Consider the following 20,492-nt stretch of genomic DNA (forward strand, 5'->3'; position numbering starts at 1 on the left):
TGCCTGCCAGGAGCAATTTCTGAGCATGGAGCCAGGAATAACCCCTGAGCACTGCTGGGTGTGACCCAAAAACCACAAAAAAACAAAACAAAACAAAACAAAAGACAAAACAATCTGTATACACAACATCTAATCTTCAGTTATGGAAAATTAACATACTGAATAAGACATTTTTTGGGGGGGGCCACACCCAGTAATGCTCAGGGGTTACTCCTGGCTATACGCTCAGAAATTGCTCCTGGCTTTGAGGACTATATGGGAAGCCGGGGAGTCGAACTGTGATCTGTCCTAGGTTAGCGTGTGCAAGGCAAATGCCCTACCGCTTGTGTCACTGCTCCGGCCCTGAGACAATAAAACTTTTAATGTTATGATTTTACTATTAGTAGTAAATTAATACTTTTTAGCAATTCAAGACCAGAGCAATAAGGTCAGAGCAAATAAGGAGCATGTTACCTAAGGAGCATGTTGACAGAGAAAATAAAAATATTTATTACTTAGTGACTTTTATCATAAAATAAAGATAAGCAGTTTAAAAATCCCTCAAAACAGAGGGCACAGAAGGTAGGATGTTAGCCTTGCATTCAGCTGACCCAGGTTTAAGCCCTAGCAGCTCATATGGTCCCTGGAGCCTGCTAACTAACTCAAATAATTCGTCTTGGGGCTAGAAAGAAAGTACAGTAACTCATATGGTGTTCAGAGTGCCACCAGGAGTGATTCCTGAGTGCAGTCATGAGTCAAACCCTAAGTATTTCTAGATAGTAGCCCAAAACTAAAACAACAACAACAACAACACAAGCAAAAACACACACAACAAAAATTTTCCAAAAGCCTCCTTCATCCCCAAAAATTTCTATGAGATTCAGTATTAGCTCATGATGATATTTGAAGACTTTGAAATGCAGGTTGCTAACTTATGCTATTGGAAAGTAACTCTTCTTTCCTTTCGCACTGTCATCCTCCAGGGGACTTGTATGGTTTTTAATACTGAATTCAATATTGTTCCAGATAACAGGATGTGAACTGGTTTTCTGTCAAGTATCAGATGCGTTCCACGCATGACATGATGTGATGCCTCTTACCATCAGAAGTTCAGTAAGGGAATGTAAAGCCTGCTTCCGGACAGATACTGCAGGGTCCCGACACCGGTCACGCAGAATCAACAGTTCCTCATTCAAGCCTGTGATGTCACAGTGTTTCAGTATACTCATCAATACCTGAAGGGCACAAATACAAGATGACTATAGCAGTATAAAGACAAAGGGATACTAAACAGAAGATTATTTCCTTTAAGTTTGTGGTTCTTCAGTTTGAAGCCATAGATTCATCTGTTCCCTATTTATAGATCACCCTTTATTATTAATTTTATTGGTTTTGGGGCCACACCTGGCAGCGCTCAAGGATTACTCCTGGCTCTGCACTTAGAAATCGTTCCTAGCAGGCTCAGAAGAGCATATGGGATGCCAGGAATTGAACCTGGGTCTGTCCTGGGTTGTCCGTGTGCAAGGCAAATGTGCTGTGCTATCACTCCAGCCCCTTGACTTTCCTGTTTTCTTCCTGTTTGGTTTTATTCTTTTCCTTATTTTGCTGTTATAAAAAGCAGTTGTGTTTTGAAAAGCAACTACCACCTAATACCTTTTATAGAAAAGCTATTAGGTAGGATGCCATATCATTGAAATAATCAAGATTTACTATTTTCTTTAAAATGCATTTAATATTTTAATTTTATTAAACACCATGATTTTTTATTTTTATTACTATTGTTTTGGTTTTTGGGTCACACCCAGTGGTGCTCAGGAGTTACTCCTGGTTCTGTGCTCAGGAATCACTCCTGGAGGGTTCAGGGGACCATATGGGATGCCAGGAATAAATCCAGGTTAGCTGCATGCAAGGAAAACACTCTACCTGCTGTGCTATTGCTCTGGCCCCTAGGCACCATGATTTACAAATCTTAGAGTAACAGGTTTTTGGGGATTTGATGTTTTAAAAAGTTGAAACTCACCACCAGTGTCAATGTCCATCCACCAATTGCTCAAGGTTCACTCCCTCTCCCAACCTGCCTCCTACAAACTCATTTTCTCTTTTAATTTACTAAAGATAGTTTGAGTTACATGCTTAAAACTGTTGGTTCATGATTTTTATATACATACATCCTATTTTAAGGACTTCATGAACACCCGTGGTAATAATTTCTATTCTTGGCCTAAAAGATTTAGAGTGGATGCTTAGTAAGCAAGAAGCTGGGTTCGATCCCTGCTATAGTAATGCTCTGAGCACTTAATCAAAAGTAATCCTTCGGGGCCGGCGAGGTGGCGCTAGAGGTAAGGTGTCTGCCTTGCAAGCGCTAGCCAAGGAAAGACTGCGACCACGGTTCGATTCCCCCGGAGTCCCATATGATCCCGTCCCCCCCCAAGCCAGGGCAATTTCTGAGCGCTTAGCCAGAAGTAACCCCTGAGCATCAAATGGGTGTGGCCCAAAAAACAAAAACAAAAAAAGTAATCCTTGAACACCATTATGTGGAGCCCCCAAACAAAATAAAAACAAAGTTTCTTTTTTTTTTTTTTTTTTTTTTTGGTTTTTGGGCCACACCCGGTGATGCTCAGGGGTTACTCCTGGCTATGCGCTCAGAAGTCGCTCCTGGCTTGGGGGACCATATGGGACGCCGGGGGATCGAACCGCGGTCCGTCCAAGGCTAGCGAAGGCAAGGCAGGCACCTTACCTCTAGCGCCACCGCCCGGCCCAAAAACAAAGTTTCTAATCTAAAGAAAGTAATAAAGAGTAAAAACTTCTGATTTATTATTATTATTATTGTTGTTATTAGCAATTCAGGGGCCAGAGAAATAGCACAGTGGGTAAGGTATTTTCTTTGATCCCTGGCATCCCATATGATCCCCTAAGCCTGCCAAGAGTGATTTGTGAGTGCAGAGCCAGGAGTAACCCCTAAGTCAGGGGTCTCAAACTCGAGGCCCGTGGGCCCTTTGTGGCCCTCCGTACAACATTTTGTGGGCCTGCCCTAGAGGAATCTTTTTTTTGTTCTGTTTTGTTTTGTTTTAGTTGTTTGGGTCACAACCCCTAATGTTCAAGGCTTACTACTGACTTTGCACTCAAGGATCACCCCGACTTTGCCTCCTGCGGCCCCCAGGTAAATTGAGTTTGAGACCCCTGCTAAGTAGAACATTAAAAACAAGAAGCCCTTCCTTCAGCCTTCAATTTACTTAGATAATTATATTTATTAGCTGAGCCAATATCAACATTAAGTGAAAGGCAAAAATAAGCAAACAATACCAAGAGCCAGAACTTTAAAAGCATTTTATTGCATTTTCAAATGTTTACCAAAGGTGTACTTTTAAAAAAAAGTCTAAAATTGGGGCCAGAGCAATAGAATAGCAAGCACAGGTAGGGGTGCTTGCTTGCTTGTAAGCAGCTGACCTGAACTCAATCCCCAGGATTGCCCCATATAGCCCCCCAAACAAAACAGAACAAAAAAATTAATTTTAAAAAAAGTTGAATATCACTGTATACCTGGAGTGCCGATTTCCTAACATTGGTCTTCTCATCCCTAATTCTCTTTCTCAGCATCATCATGACATTTCTTTCTGTAGATGAAATAACAATGAACAGCTGTGGTCTGCGATAGACTAGATGGTACTTAACATCAGAATATAGCATATAAAATAAAAAATAACTCAAAAACCTATGAACAAAATGAAAATGGCAGAATAGAATAATTTTAAAAAAGAGCTTAATTCTGGGGTCAGAGAGATAGCAAAGCGGTAGGACATCTGCTTGCACACAGTCAGTCCAGGCAGGTGGTTCGAATCCTGGCATCCCATACGGTCCTGAGTCTGCCAGGAGGAGCATTTTCTGAGTGCAAAGCCAGGAGTAACCCCTGAGCGCTGCCAGGTATATCCCAAAAACAAAACAAAAAACAACAAACAAAAATGAAATTAATTCTGGATTCTAATCCCCCCACTTATTTGTTAAGGTATCCAGCAGTGCTCTGCACTCAGGAATCACTCCTGGCTGGGTTTGGGGACCACATGGGATGGCAGGGATCAAACCCAGGTAGGTTGCATACAAGTCCCCTCTAATGTGGTCCCACAATTCTGGTTTTTTTTTTTTTTTTTTTTTTGGTCACACCAGGCAGCATGCTCAGGGGTTACTCCTGGTTCTATGTATAGAAATCATTCCTGTCTGGCTCAGGGTCCACATGAGATGTCAGGATTTGAACCACTGTCTGTCCTGGGTTGGCTGCCTGCAAGGCAAATGCCCTACCGCTGTGCTCTCTCTCTCTGGTCTCAATTCTGGATTTGTTGTTGTTGTTGTTGTTGTTTTGTTTTTGCTTTTGTGTTAGTCCCGGCAGCGCTCAGAGGTTATTCCTGACTCTATGCTCAGTAATCACTCCTGGCAGGCTCAGGGGACCATATGGAATGCTGGGATTCGAACCACCGTCCTTCTGCATGCAAGGCAAATGGCTAACGTCCATGCTATCCGGCCCCAATTCTAAATTATTAAAAAAAAAATCAGTTTTAATTCCTAGCTCCTACATATAAAAATTTGAAAAAATTATTTAGCACCTAACTACAAACGAGAATGCCTAACCCAATCTTTCCTAAACCAGGAGACCCAAACCATTTGGAGGTAGGGATAGGGAGGATATCTGAGAATGATTCCATGTGGGTAGTGGCCTCAGGAGTAACTGGGAGGTGCATTTTGTCTGCTAAAGGAAGTCAGATTTCTAGAGGTGCCCTGGGGATGTTTTCCTGAAAAAGAGGCAATAGGCAATTAAGAGTGGGAACCTCCTTAGAAATATCTTTAAATTTTACTTATTTTTGACTGTAGGGCCACACCCACCCAGTGGTGGCTCCAGGCCTAGTCCTGGCTCTGCACTCAGAGATCATTCCTGGTGGGCTCAAGGGGATCATAAGGGGTGCCCGGGATTGAATGTAGGTCAGCTGCATGGAAGGTAAGTGCTCTACTTGCTGTACTTAATTATCTCTCCAACTCCCAAATTGAGGGTTGGTTTAAAAAATTTTGGGGGGGGGCCGGTGCAGTGGCGTTAGAGGTAAGGTGTCTGCCTTGCCAGTGCTAGCCTAGGACGGACCGCTGTTTGATCCCCCGGCGTCCCATGTGGTCCCCCAAGCCAGGAGTGACTTCTGAGTGCATAGCCAGGAGTAACCCCTGAGCGTTACCGGGTGTGGCTCAAAAAAAAAAAAAAAGATTTTTTTTTAAATTTAGGCACCATCGCTGTTTAGAGTTTCAAACATACACAGTCCAACTTCAAACCCATCATGTGTCAGTATTTCTCCACCAATGGTTTCCTACCATCTCTACCTGGCCTCCATAGTAAAAACATTGAAACATTTTCATATATATATATAAAACATTAAAAACATTGAAAACAATTAAAAATAAAAAACACACATTCAAAAAAAAACATTGAAAACATTTATATATATATGCCAGGAATTGAACGAAATTCGTTCAGGGTTGGCTGCATGCAAGGCAAATGCCTTACTGCTATGCTATCGCTCTGGCCCCAAAATATTTATATTACACTTTGGATCCTATGCTCACAATAGAGAGCATAGACAATAGAGAGACTCATACTTCTGATAGGCAGTTACTCACCTCTATACTACAAAGTGTCCAAGGCATTTGATCTGGGGCTGGAAGCGGTGGTGCAAGGGTTAAGGTGTCTGCTTTGCCCGTGCTAGCTTAGGATGGACCGTGATTTGATCCCCCGGTGTCCCTATGGTCCCCCAAAGCCAGGAGTGATTTCTGAGTGCATAGACAGGAGTAACCCCAAAGAGTCACCGGATGTGACCCAAAAACCAAAAAAAAAAAAAAAAAGACACTTGATCTGACATTACTACTAGTTTGCTTCCTCATTGTTCCCTGCCCATCCTCCTTTTTACTGGCATTCTCTATAACCCAGGGCCAAGGTAACTCAAGAGTATTTGTATACATGAACTAAGGCATTATAGTAAAGCAACTTTAAAAACATCAATTACACATCTTTTTTTGTTTGTTTGTTTGTTTGTTTGTTTTTTGTTTTTGGGCCACACCCATTTGACGCTCAGGGGTTACTCCTGGCTATGCGCTCAGAAATTGCCCCTGGCTTGGGGGGACCATATGGGACGCCGGGGGATCGAACCGAGGTCCGTCCTATGCTAGCGCTTGCAAGGCAGACACCTTACCTCTAGCGCCACTTTCCCGGCCCCAATTACACATCTTTTGCAAATCAAACATTATTAGAGTCCCAAAAGTTTTCATATGTGGACTTAAATTTTTCATCTCAATAAAAATTTAAACAACTGTGTAAAAACATTTAATAATTCATTTTATGTTTTTATTTAGATTTCTTTATACTCAAAGACCTTCATTTTTTATTACAATTGTCTGACTCTGTTGTGCTTTCACAGTAATTCTGTGCTCTCACAAATAATTCTGTGCTCAGGAAATGTAGCTGTGATCATGTCATGGAGATACTGAGCTCCCAGGGACCCACTAACCTTGAGAGCTGTTCTGAAGAGCCTCACAGAACATCAGCTCTCACAACATGAGCGAGTCATTTGTACACAGCTAGACACACACCATGTACAGGCTATAATGTTTTCCCAGTGTTGTGGAGGTATACAGGGTAATGTGAAGCTGGGAATAAAAGCCACTGCAGTGTTTAGTGAGAAACTCCAATAGTTGCTAAAGGACACCTGACCGGCTTCATGTCACCACATGCCTGCCGATGAAAATTCACTGGAGTTTTCTTTGTGTATGCTACAGTACAGAATTAAAAACATGCAGGAACTTGCTTGTGAGAAATACAAACTTGTTTGTTTTTTGGTATAAAAGTAAACAGCAAAAAAAAAAAAAAAAAAGTAAACAGTTCTGTAGTCAGTGTCTCAGGCCTATGACATTCTAAAAATCCTAGACACCATCTCCAGAAGAGAGTATCATTTCTCTCAGGGTAGCGAGACATGTCACTATAAACAGTAAAAGGTAAAATACATCTTTGCATTGAAGGGACAGTACAGGGCTTAAGGCAGTTTGTCTTGCATAGCAACACTGGTTTGAGTCCCCTATTTTTTTAGATAACTTTTTTCTTTGTTTTTGTTTTTGTTTTTGAGTCACACCCAGTGGCATTCAGGGGTTACTCCTGGCACTGTGCTCAGAAATCACTCCTGGCAGGCACAGGGGACTATCTGGGATGCCGGGGTTCGAACCACTGTCTGCCCTGGATCAGCTGCATGCAAGGTAAATACACTGCATTGTGCTAGTTCTCCAGCTCCTCTAAACACAGATTTAATGATGACTGAATCTTTGGTCCTTATTCTTTCAGCAGTCTCAAGTACTACAATTAACTTTAAAGTTAGCTTAGTCTTAATCTTTAAAGTAAAACATTTCTCAGTGCAAGAATATCAATTAAAGATGTAATGAAAGAAATTACTAAATAGGAAAACCAATAGTTGGGATAATTAAGTGTAAATTCGTCAGAAAAAAAAAAGAGCAAGGTTTTTCTTTTTTTATATCCTACTTACAGTTGTCTGGAATCCAACATAATTTGGTAGGACAAATTCGATAATGAGAACAGACATACCTTCAGGTCCAAATGCTTCACTCCCAAACTCTACATTCATCATCATATAGATGCTAGAAGGGTTAGTTTTTTGCCTCTGAGAGGAAGAAGCTTAAAAAACAAACAAAAAAAAAGACCCAGTCATGATAAATCTGTTCTACCTTTTAATAATATAAGCATAGCATAGTTAAATTATAATATATTGCTAGTGAAAACATCTGATGAAGAAAAATGCTACAATATTAAAATCAGTGAATGTAAAGATAACTTTTTTACATGAATATCCAGTAAATTATTAACTAAAAAGACAACACTTGAATATTCGAAAACTCACTGACCTGATGAATTTCTCAATGAAACAGCATGATAGGTTCCTGAAACTGAAGAACCTGGAAAGAAGCAAACAGCTAAGAAGAAATTCTTATTGCCAAGAATACTTAGCAAGTTCCCACAGAAAATTTAAAACATAAAGAAATCAAGATAAGCAAACCTAACTGCAAACGAGGCATATTTTAAACTATTAACGATGAAGAATATTCTCCCTGAATATGCATTTGTAGTGGGTATTAAGCTCTTGGCCCTAGGAAAAAGGAAAAAAAAAAGAGTGGAGGAGAAAGATATAAAATAATGCAGAACAGGGGTCAAAGGGACTCAGGTGCATTGGTAGTGTTAAGGAAGGTCAGTAGTAAATATTCAAACCATGGAATCAACAACCATGAAATCATGAGATCCAAACTCTAACAACCTATACTTAAAGGTGCCTGTTAATGATGGCAGGCTGGGGTGGAGGGACTGATGGACACCGGGAATATTGGTGGGGGGAGGTGGACACTAGTGGTGGGATGGGTGCTGAAACACTGTATGTCTAAAACTTAACTATGAATGACTTTGTAAATCACAATGCTTTCAACTAAAATCTATTTTTAATAAAAATATAAAAAGGTCCATTTGTTTGATGCTGCCATCCCCATAGTAACACACCAATTTAGATGCCAATATGTAGCTGAGGTCACTTAATGTTTGGAAACAAATGAAATAACAGAATGATCAGCTAGCAAAAAGAGCTTAATAAAACTGATAATGACTTAATAACTTGACTGGAGATACAATAATTTCCACAAATTTGCTTGTCACTGTACTTTTTTTTCTTTTCTTCTCTACTCTTCCTTTTCCTTTTTTTTTCTTTCTATTCCTTTTTTTTTGGGGGGGGTGTCATGCCTGGCAGCGCTCAGGGGTTACTCCTGGCTCTACGCTCAGAAATAGCTTCTGGTAGGCTTGGTGGGGACCCTATGAGATGCCGGGAATTGAACCACCGACCTTCTGCATGCAAGGCAAACGCCTTACATCCATGCTATCTCTCCGGCCTCCAATTCCTTCTTCTTTTTCTTCTTTTTTTTTTTTAATAAATTTGTTCTCACTTTTTTGAAACAAATGTTTCATGGTCAACTATGTGAACTGAGTGATACATCTTTAAACAAAGTAAATCATAAATAAAAAAGGGACAAACCCCCAAAGAATGAGGAAATAAATGGATATTAAGCTCAATGTAGTCAATATCCAATAATGCAAAGCAATGGCAAAAACAATTCACAATCTTATCTAGCTCTAAAATTTGAATATCTTAAGAACTTAAGGGCCAGAGTTGACAGTACATGGCACTTCCCTTGCATGCAGCTGACCCAGATTTGATCCCTAACACTGAACCCTACTACGAGTAATCTCTGAGCAGTGCTGGGTATGACCCCAAAACAAACAAAAAAGGCTTTTCAAACGTATTTCTCTTGACTTTCTATTTAAAAAGGTATTAACAATAAAATACATGAAAATAATCAATTCCTTAACAAGTATAAGATGAGTTCCTTTTCAGGGCAGTCACCCCACTTACTGTTCTTTAGAAGTTCCAGTATGCTCTCTGAGGCAGTGGTAACAGACAGTTCCAGGCAATGTGCAAAACTGGACAAGGCCTTACTGCGGACGGTCGGTGCCTTGTCTAGACAGCGATCAAACATGATTTCCTGCACCAAAAACTTATGCTTCAAGAACTTCTGCTGCTCCGAAGGCAGAGTGGTATCCACCTCTCTTTCGGGTAGCTCTAATAGAGCTAGGGCAACATCCAGAGTAAAAATCCTGTATGGGATCTGGTAAAGTAAAATCATAAGAACTAGCATTAGAAAACCTCAAGGACACTTTCTCATATATTCAATTTGGTGTCTTGATAACGCTGCTGAGCCAGGAACCAAGTTAATCCAGAGATCTCTCCTACCTTGTTGCTTTGTGAATATTTGTAAAGCCAGATGATAAAACTGGCATATTCCTTGGAAGGAAATTTGCAGAGTAGCTGAACCAGAGACTGAGCTGCATGAGTCCGATGGTCCGATTTATCTGTCACCTGAAAATAAAGTTAGACATCATGCAGTCAACCTGAAGGACAACTAAAATAAATGTTGCAAGACAAGTAGAAAGTGAGTGAATAGACTAGTTCAATAACCATTAAGTATTTAGAAATAATTGGCCAATTTTAAGAGTCATCTCCCTTTGGTTTTGGGGACATACATGCTGGTGTTCAGTGCTTACTTCTAGCTCTGGGCTCATGAATCACTCATTGGGGGACCATCTAGATGTCAGAGATTGACCCTGACAAGCAAGGCAAGTGCCTACCAACTGTACCTCTGGTTCAAGGTTTCATGTTCTTTTGAAAATTTAGGGAGAAAAAAACCTTCAAATCCTCTCCACAGAAATATCAATTAGCACCTAAAAGTAATTATCTATTCAGGAGCTGGAGATAAGAGGTCACATGACTCCCTCTGCCCAAAATAAAATGAAAATCATTTGTTCAAAGTGTTATAAAAACAGACAGGATTGATAGCACAGCAGTATGACGTTTGACTTGCAAGCGGATGAACCCAGGTTCGATCCCCGGCATCCCATATTGTCCCCCGAGCCTGCCCTGAGTGATTTCTGAGTTCAGAGCCATGAGTAACCCCTCATGTGCCACCTGGTGTGGCCCAAAAACCAAAATAAATAAATAAATAAATAAACAAACCAACAACAAAACAAAAAACCCAAAGTGTTATATAAAAATTACCATGAAAATTAGAACATAAATATTTGATTATATTTATATTTTTGGGGGGTCAAACCCAAAGGCACTCAGGGGTTACTCCTGGCTCTTTGCTCAAAAATTGTTTCTGGCAGGCGGGGTGGGGGGTGGGGGGCGGGGGGTGGGGACTGGCACCATATGTGATGCCGGGATTCACATCACCATCTGTCCTGGATCTGTTGTGTGCAAGGCAAACACCCTATCACTGTGCTATCTCTCTGGCCCCTGATAATATTTTGTTGTTGTTGAGTTCTAATTGTTTGTGGTTATAGTTTTATTATTTTATTTTTATTATTTTGGACCATACCTGGGATCTCTCACATTTCTTCTCTAAAGATTGCCCCCATGGTGCTGCTTAGGGCAACATAAAGTGCTGAGGATCAAGCCTGGGCCTCCTTTATGCCAGGCCTGTTGGAACTATCTGGCCTAAGTGGAGGTCTTGTATTGAAAGAGGTATGCCCTCCAGATACACATATTAGATACACACAATTATTGAATGTGGGTACTCATAACTTTTATTTCTGTGTTTAAAATTTTCAAAAATAAAAACATATTCTATTAAATATATTAAGTAAAATTCTGTTTAGTAAGAAAACACATTCATTCTCAACACTGAACTTTATATATATCACATAAGATATTAGTATTAGTACCTTGGTACAGATGTGTTGCAATAAAATGCGAAGAACTGGAAATATACTTTCCTTTAGTTCATCCACAAGACAGCTATATAAAAAGAATAAAAACACTGTAAAAATCACCTAGGACAATAAGTGACAATAAAACAGTTATTTCCTTTCTGTTCTCAAATATTACTATTCTCATGCTTCAGAATACATAATACATATGAAATATTAAAAACAATTTACATTGCAAGCACTATTTCAAAGCTTAAAGATAAAACATCATAGCAGAAAATTGTTTATTACTTCCCATGTTTGACTTTGGAAAAATCACTGCTGTGACATTCTACAGTAGAAAGTAAAAAATGTGCCACTTCATATGGCTCTTTGACAATCTGCTAAATTTGCATTAAACAAACAAAAACGTAATATGGGAGAAATCACATAACGCACAGTATCACTTCTTGGAAGCTAAATGAAATGCCACTGCCTCGGTGTTTTGGTTACAGGTTACTTATTCCTCTAATTTGAACTTAAGAAATTGTTCAGATTTAACCCTATTAAAAATTACATTTATTCATTTATTAAATACACAAATTAAAGTAAATACTATTATACAACTAGCTACAATCCTAAATTCCAGGGAAGAATAAAGCAAGTATTTTCACTTATATCATCTTAGTTACCTTATTTTAAAAACAGAATTGATGAGAGGAAGCCAGAAAGTAGTATAGCAGATAAGGTGCTTGCCTTGCATGCCTATGACCTGGGTTCAATCCTTGGGGTTGTTTCTTTTTATTGGGAGGAGGGGTTCATACCTGGGGTGATGCTCTGCAGCTTACTCCTGGCTCAGGGATCACTCCGTAGTGGGGACTGGGGGACCAACCAAAATCAGCTGTATGCAAGGCAAATTCCCTTCCTGCTGTTCAAACTATCAATCACCAGGTTCAATCTTAGCACTGCCTCTGATAGCTATCTACCAGAGTAAAGCCCATGAGCACCACTGGGTATAGATCCCCAAAGAAAAACAAACAAAAACATGAAAATGTTAGTGTATCTGTCATATGTTTTGCTGATAGCCTTTGCCTGAAAACCACCATCTTTATGGCATGTCTCCAAAAACTTTTGGATCATGAACATCAGGTGTGTGCACACATTCAAGTGTATCATCTCCACACTGTAGGGCAAATATCCCAAAAAGAGAAAAAAGAAAATCCAGTGATTGAAGCAATATCTTCACCTACCGAGACATAAACTTTTCAGATGAAGCTAATGTGACTCTTAAGGAGTCCTTCATTAATGCTAAAGAAGTAAAAACAAAAACCAAAAAACATCAGAATTTCTTCCTTTAGGAACTATTATCTATAGGAGAAATAGACTAGAAAAAAAGAGAAGAAACCATGAAACACTTGGCAAAGAAAAAAAGGAAGTAGACTTAGAGAACAATAAACGTAAAAGAAGGTGACAGACTGATAGTAAGTGCTGAACAGGCAATGATGAACAGGCAGGGTCACTGTTACTGCACAGATCTGGACCTGACCCTCCACGATGGTAGAAATGAGCTGGAGTAGAATAATGGAAAGCATGCCACTCACTGACAAGTAAGCAGACTCCCCGCCTCAAGGAGAGAGCATAAAAGGGGGGAGTCTAGTTAGCCCTGCCTTCAAGGACAGAGACAAAGGGGAGTCTGCTTGGCATGTCTGGGAAGCCTGTCACCACCAGGTAGGCGGACCCCTGCCCTCAAGGACAGAAGCAGAAAGGGGAGTCAGCTCTGTGACACCTGGAAAGCCTGCCCAGCCAGGTAACTGGACCCCGTCCTTACAAGAGCTAGAAAGGGAAAGTCTGCTTGGTGGTGTCTGGGGAAGCCTGTCTCCACCAAGTAAGGCAGAGCCATAGCCCTCAAACAAGAGTTTACTTGCAGTGCCCAGAAAGCCCATCACTGCCAACTCCAACCAGAACTCCAACCTCAAGGACAGAGCCAGAAAGGGGGATCTGCCTGGAGGCACCTATAATATATACCCTAGGATATACCTAAGAAAACAAAACACAATATAAAAATGCCCTCTGCACTCCTATATTCATTGCAGTGCTATTTATAACAACCAGAATATGGAAACAACCTACATGCCCGACAACAGGTGAGTGGCTAAAGAAACTGTGGTCCATATACACAATGGATTACTATGCAGCTGTCAGGAAAAATGAAGTCATATACTTGGATGGAAATAGGGACTATTATGTTGAGTGAAATGATTCAGAGACACAGAGTAGTCTCACTCATCTGTGGGATTTAAAAAAAATAAAGGACAATATAGTAATAATATCCAGAGACTATAGAGATGAGGGCCAGAAGGACCAGTCCATGATATGAAGCTTGCCACAAAGAGTGGTGAGTGCAGTTCTCTAACTGCACTAATAACCGCACTAACAATTACCATGACAATGATAGAGAGAAATAAAATGCTTGTCCAGAAGACAGGCAGAGGATGGGAAAGAGGGAAATGGGGAACATTGTTGGCTGAAAAGTTACACTAGTGAAGGATAGTACACATTCAATACTGAATCCTAATTCTTTTTGTAACTACAGTGCTTAAATATAAAAAAAAAAAAGTTATTTAAAAAAAGAAGAGAGACCAGAGCAATTTCCACAACAATAGGAGACTTTTGCCTTGCATTCAGCTGACCCAGGAAGGACTTTGGGTTTGATCCCCAGAATCCCATATGGTCCCCTGAGCCTGACAGGGGAGCGATTCTGAGTACAGAGCCAGGAGTACTACTGCCGGGTGTGGCCCCAAGAACCAAATATAAATAAATAAATAAATAATATTCTTCCTTAAAAAAAAGCGAAAGTGGGTCTAGCAGTCAAAAATCAGAAGTCTTTAGGGTTTTTTTTTGGGGGGGGGAGGGGTTCTGGGACGCACCTGGCTGTGCTCAGGGTTAACTCAGAAATCGATCCTGACAGGGCTCCAGGGACCAAATGGGATGCCCAAGATCAAACCTGGTCCATCCCAGGTCATCTGCATGCAAGGCAAAATGCCCTACTGCTGTGCTATTGCTCTGGCCCCCAAACATCAAGTCTTTATCCTACAACAGTGCCACAAAGCAGGGGGGGGAAGAAGGAGTGACCCTAACAGAATCCAGGGGGTGTTAAGGAGCTTTATAGCAGTTGGAAGTGTCCTAGTTTCCAAAGGATTCAGCAGTTCAGTTTTAATAGAGAGTGCAGCAGTGAAACCCAAGCAGTGCATATCACCTGATGAACTGAATGGCCAGGTTTTTCCTGCTGATGACTGGTGCAGTGATAGAAAGGGGAACACGATGAGGTCCTTCACCTACTTCTAACATTAATATGACGTCTAACATCTTATGGAAAACAGCACTGATGACCTAGAAGAGAACAGAAAAGCAATTAAAACATGACCAAGTACTCCTGTTATCTGAAGATAAATCAGGTTAACGAAGTTACTGGATGAGAGTCTCACAATGGGGTTCTAGGGTATTCAATCAATGTACAAAGCAAACAGTGTGAATGCACAGGTTATATAATGATAGGAAGAATATCTGGATTCTCTCTCCACATACTTAAATTTCAGCCCAGAAATCAGGGAAAACAAACTGCCACTTATTCATGGTAAAGGATGCTCCTAGTAAGGTGTTAAAAAACGAGGGAAAGGAGAATGGTGCCTGCCATTTGTACTTGAAGTTTAAAAAGAACCTCTTTCGCCTCATATACTTTACTAAACTAATCACAACTACTAAGCTTATTCAGTCATGAAATATACGACAGTCTACTGAAAACCAAAGAGGGATAAGTATTGGCAATGAAGAATAAAGTACATATGCATCATAATATCTTTACTATATTAATAATAAACCTCACTAAAACTCACAAAGTAAACATATTATTGATGTAATAAGATATAAAATGAGGGGCGGAGAGATAGCACAACGGCGTTTTGCCTTGCAAGCAGCCGAACCAGGACCAAAGGTGGTTGGGTTTGAATCCCGGTGTCCCATATGGTCCCCCGGGCCTGCCAGAACTATTTCTGAGCAGAACAGCCAGGAAGTAACCCTGAGCACTGGCCGGTGTGGGCCCAAAAACCAAAAAAAAAAAAAAAAAAAAATTTTGTCCTTAGATACCTTAGATACCATAGAAAGCCTCTGGATCAACTCCCCTCTGATCTTTTAATTGGAATTTATCATTCAGAAGATCTGTAACCCCCATTAAAGACCTGTAAATTATCTGTAGCAAGAGAAACTTATAGATCAAACAGTATGTACAGTTAAGTGTGTTGCTTATCAGAACAATTTTAACCTTGCTGGAAAGATATAGGCAGTCTCTCACATCGTAAAATTCATGTTTAAAATGCACCCCAGTAGCTTCAATATAGAAACACATAATTGATGATCCACCATAGAACAGCTGAGTTGTGTCTCCCTCCTTCGCTGAACCCTGCACTCACTTTCCTGGGAACCCAGAGAATTCCCTGACGAGTCCTGGGACAAGAAGGCTGTGGCACATATGATCTCCTGACCCAGTAAAGTTTGATCTAGGTTCAGAGCCCAGAGTAATAAGTCTACTCCTGCCCCACCCTCAAAACCCTACATTGGGCTATATGTATCTCAGTGGTAAAGCATTTGTCTAGTATGCCCAAGGCTCTGGTTTCACCACTGACACCACACAAATAAAGAAATTAACTCATCAAGTTAAAATACTGTCTTTAGAGACAGAAGACCTAAAGTACAGTCTTCCTATTCACCTTATACAATGTTAAAATAGAATGAGAATTCAAGGCCTGTCTGAGACACCTATCACATTCACATTTTTTTTTTAATTTAATCCCCACTACCACAAATTATGCAGTCGAGTTCCCCACATCTGGGGAAATCGCAGGGGTCAGCACATCAGGAGTGCAACAGATAAGCCTCGCCCTGGGGAAACCACCTTCGTGATCATGGCATCTCCCCTGCCAGGTAAGTATTCGCATTCACATTTAAGGTACATACCATTTTGTAAGTTGCAAAGCAGGACATGCATCTTTGAGAAAGGTCTACTTTTAATTTTCCTGGAGCCTTTCACATATTTTTTTAATATGCAAGTATACATAAGGTCATAATTTGAATACATATATGAAGTGCAACTATTCAAAACCTCCTCCTTAGCTCCAAATTATTATCATGGAAATAAAATGTATCATGCCCACCAAAAGCCACATTCTGGGGCCGGGCGGTGGCGCTGGAGGTAAGGTGCCTGCCTTACCTGCGCTAGCCTAGGAGACGGACCGCGGTTCGATCCCCCGGCGTCCCATATGGTCCCCCAAGCCAGGAGCGACTTCTGAGCGCATAGCCAGGAGTAACCCCTGAGCGTCACCGGGTGTGGCCCAAAAACCAAAAAAAAAAAAAAAAAAAAAAAAAAAGCCACATTCTTTGCTAAACTCTTGTTTTCATAATAAGACCTTGATTTGCCAAACTGCAAAATTGTGTTTTAGTAATGGACTTCTAAGTTTACAAACACCCTAACGATATGATCGAATAACACTATTACCAATGTTTGAATTTTTGTTTTTCCTTGGGGGGAGGGGTACAGCACATCCAGCTGTAATCAGGGTTTACTCTTTGCTCTGTACTCAGGGATCACTGCTGGCAAGGCTTAGGGGAATATATGGAGAGCTAGGAATTGACCCTGCATGTGCAGAATACAATGTAAGTTTTATCCCACTGGACTCTCTAGCCCCTCTAATGCCAATGTGTACAATAGCAATATTGTTAAGATATATTGGGGACAAAATTCATATATAATTGTTAACCATAAAATGAATAAATTCTCTGTAGAATTGTAGCAACACAACCTAAACAATAGGATAACGAATACACACGGTTTGCTACTTGAAACTTGAACACTACATAAGTCACATACGCAAACCATTATTCACTGCAGCACTCAGTACAACAGCTAAGATTGAAATTAACCTAGGTGTCCAATGACAGATGAATGATTATGAATGATCATGAGGTGGTACATATACACAATGGAATACTATGCAGCTGCAAGGAAAGATTAAACATTGCAGTTTGCTGCAACCTGGAAGATAACATGTCAAATGAAGTAACCCAGAAGAAGAAAAACACAGGGTGTTGTCACTAATCTGTGGTATATAGAATAACTGGATGAGGAAATGTAATGGAGAAAGCAGGGGGGTGCCCAGATCACCCCTGACTCCAGAGTTTAGGGAGGAGGACAGAGAAGGAAAGAAATCAAAGGGAGAAGGAAAGACAGAAAAAGAAGTAATGGGGAGTAGGGGGAAGAGGACTTCTTTCTACCAGTGATTTGGTAGAATTCTATATCTAAAGCACAGACTCAAAAACTAAAAATGTGAGATCTAAACTCCACAGAATTCTGAAATGTATGTCAAAGTGGCAGGTGGATGATGGGGGGATGATGGAGTATGGGAACATTAGTTGAGGGGTTGGTGTTGAAATATCATATGACTAAAACCCAACTATCAATTACTTAGAAAACCATGGATTTTTAATTAAATAACACTTTATTATTATTATTATTTTCTTTCTTTTTTCTTTTTTTCTTTTTTTTTGGTTTTTGGGCCACATCCGGCATTGCTCAGGGTTTACTCCTGGCTATCTGCTCAGAAATAGCTCCTGGCAGGCACGGGGGACCATATGGGACGCCGGGATTCGAACCAACCACCTTAGGTCCTGATTGGGCTGCTTGCAAGGCAAACGCCACTGTGCTATCTCTTCGGCCCTTAAATAACACTTTTTTAAAGACAAGAAAACTATATTTACCCACATTTTGTACATGTAGGTGTGAGTTCACCTCATCTGAGACTTGTGTGGAGTCATCAGGGTGTCTGGTCCCCTGCACAGAGTCCTTAAATAATGTCACTTTGTAACCAAGTCTACAAAAATCATATCAAAATTCCATGACTTAGCTCTTTCGTCTCCCAATTCCAAAATTAGGTTAGGGACCAGGGTGAGTGGTAGCCCAGCTATAGGGCCTTTGCCTTGCACACGCCAACCCCAGACAGACTCTGATTTGACTCCCAGCATCACATACGGTCCCCCCGAGCCTGGGAGGAGCGACTTTTGAGCTCAGAGCCTCGAGTAACAAGAGCGTGAGTGACCCAAAATAAAAAACAAATAAACAAAATTAGGTTAGCTTAGGCTTAGCAGCATTTCCAGATATATTTAAAGTGTTTTACCTGATATGATTGATTTATAGCTATGAAAATCAATAAATGTTTTCATTTTTTAGACAACAACAACAAAAATTTAGTATTTCCATCAAAGTACTGCTCAGCAGATTATCTATTCTTTCTACCTAATTCATGTTGAAACCATTTATGCTTGAAACCTAACAATTACTGGTGGTGACCAGCAAGTATTTGGATATAAACTGGATAATAAAAAGTAGGCAATAAATAAAAGTAAAATAAGATATAATAAAATATAATATAAACAAAATATAAACAGATACATAAAATATAATGTATATTAATAAAATGTATAATATATATGATAAGTATATATAATATATATAAGAAATAATAAAAGTAAGATAAGATCATGGGCCCAGAGAGATAGCACACTGGCGTTTGCCTTGCAAGCAGCCGATCCAGGACCAAAGGTGGTTGGTTCGAATCCCGGTGTCCCATATGATCCCCCGTGTCTACCAGGAGCTATTTCTGAGCAGACAGCCAGGAGTAGCCCCTGAGCACCGCCGGGTGTGGCCCAAAAACCAAAAAAGAAAAAAAAAAGATAAGATCTAAGCTGAGACACTCGAGCATCTCCTCAGCTATGGCTGACGGAACACAGGTGTCACCTACCCAGAGATATAAAAGCAGCAGGAACTCCAGCTCGGGGCGAGGCTGGCAGACACCTGAGAAAGAGAGATGTGAGTGCTCTCTTCCCCAAAGGACAAAGCTAACTGAGGGGTGACAGACACAGGCATTGCCCAGAGGCACAAAAGTAGAGGAGTGCAGCCACTGTTTCATTCACGGCCTTGCTTATCCCCTAGCCAATGTACACCAGCACAACACGTAGAGGAAAAAAACCACACTGCAAAAGAATCTATGGGAAAGCATAACAGAACATCGCCATGCTTAGTGAATAAAGATGATGGATTTGAAAACCCAACAGGTACCATATGTACATATGTACAAGTATATATGTACATAGCTTCTCTGAGAAAGACTTTAAGAGGAAATTTAGAGGATGTTCAAGAAAGTTAAAAGAATCCATAGAATGAACCACAAATAAGAATCAAGAGATATGAAAGTAGAAATAAGAAAACTTCAAATCAAGATATCAGGGCTAAAAAATTCGGTAATTGAAAATGATCTAGTTAGTTAAGATGTCATTACATTAAAAGGTTCTTTTATTTTACATGACCTCCATGCTTTCAATTCAATTATACTTAGATTCTCATCCCCTTTACCTTATTTCCTTCTCCATGAGTTGGGGAGCACAGCAAATACAATCCAAGATAGGCCAGTTCTGGAATATATTTTGCTTGGTTAAGACTTCAAAAGAAAAAAAAGAAAAAAATTGTTATAATATGGTGTTATTTAAATACCTTACCTTATAAACCACATTTAAATTCCACCTTTGTGCCAATTAGGATAAAAGGCACTTTGGTTTTTGCAAGAGTAAACATGTTCCTATTATATTTAAAGCTTAGCACTAAATATTTAATAGCTCACCTGGCTTCTGTAACGTGAAATTCATGAAGAACTGGTTCAAAACTAGTTAATGCCACAAAGACCTAGAAAACAGATACCAAAAAACTGTCTGTTTTTTCCTGCTGTGAAGTCCAGTCATTGCTCATGACCTTGGAAATTGAGCTGTAATTGTGGAATATTCACTTACCTCTATACAATTCTGTACACACTGTGGCTTTTCTTTCAGGGAAAACTTAGGCAATAGTCTTAAAAAATTCTTCAAAACATGAAAGATGGCATTTCGAATTTGTGAAAGATCTAGGGCAGAAAAATACAGATTCTCTTCCTCTTCTGGTTCTTCCATGATTTCATCCATCTAAATTATAAAGAAATGTACAGGTGACTGTCTACTCATGCCTAACACTTTGTCCCATATAGTTTCACTGTATGCAAATCACATCCAGTTACATTTTAGGAGGTTGACAAGTTGCAGATGAGGTGACAGGACCACAATGGTAAAT

General features: G+C 40.1%; 1 protein-coding gene and 1 pseudogene across 1 annotated transcript in view; both read right to left on the reverse strand.

Annotated features, from left to right (window-relative positions):
- NCAPD3 (non-SMC condensin II complex subunit D3) overlaps positions 1 to 20,492 on the reverse strand; it is a 79,286-nt gene that overhangs the window by 38,573 nt on the left and 20,221 nt on the right. The window contains 13 exon segments of the mRNA XM_049778432.1: positions 1,080 to 1,214; positions 3,520 to 3,593; positions 5,629 to 5,635; positions 5,765 to 5,778; positions 7,595 to 7,684; positions 7,912 to 7,962; positions 9,459 to 9,711; positions 9,837 to 9,962; positions 11,327 to 11,399; positions 14,547 to 14,680; positions 19,749 to 19,833; positions 20,014 to 20,075; positions 20,180 to 20,347. Of these exon segments, the coding sequence (XP_049634389.1) occupies positions 1,080 to 1,214; positions 3,520 to 3,593; positions 5,629 to 5,635; positions 5,765 to 5,778; positions 7,595 to 7,684; positions 7,912 to 7,962; positions 9,459 to 9,711; positions 9,837 to 9,962; positions 11,327 to 11,399; positions 14,547 to 14,680; positions 19,749 to 19,833; positions 20,014 to 20,075; positions 20,180 to 20,347 (1,272 nt within the window).
- On the reverse strand, positions 16,094 to 16,275 carry LOC126016729 (uncharacterized; annotated as a pseudogene).

This window comes from Suncus etruscus, chromosome 8, assembly GCF_024139225.1.
Source record: "Suncus etruscus isolate mSunEtr1 chromosome 8, mSunEtr1.pri.cur, whole genome shotgun sequence".
Classification (NCBI taxonomy): Eukaryota; Metazoa; Chordata; class Mammalia; order Eulipotyphla; family Soricidae; genus Suncus; species Suncus etruscus.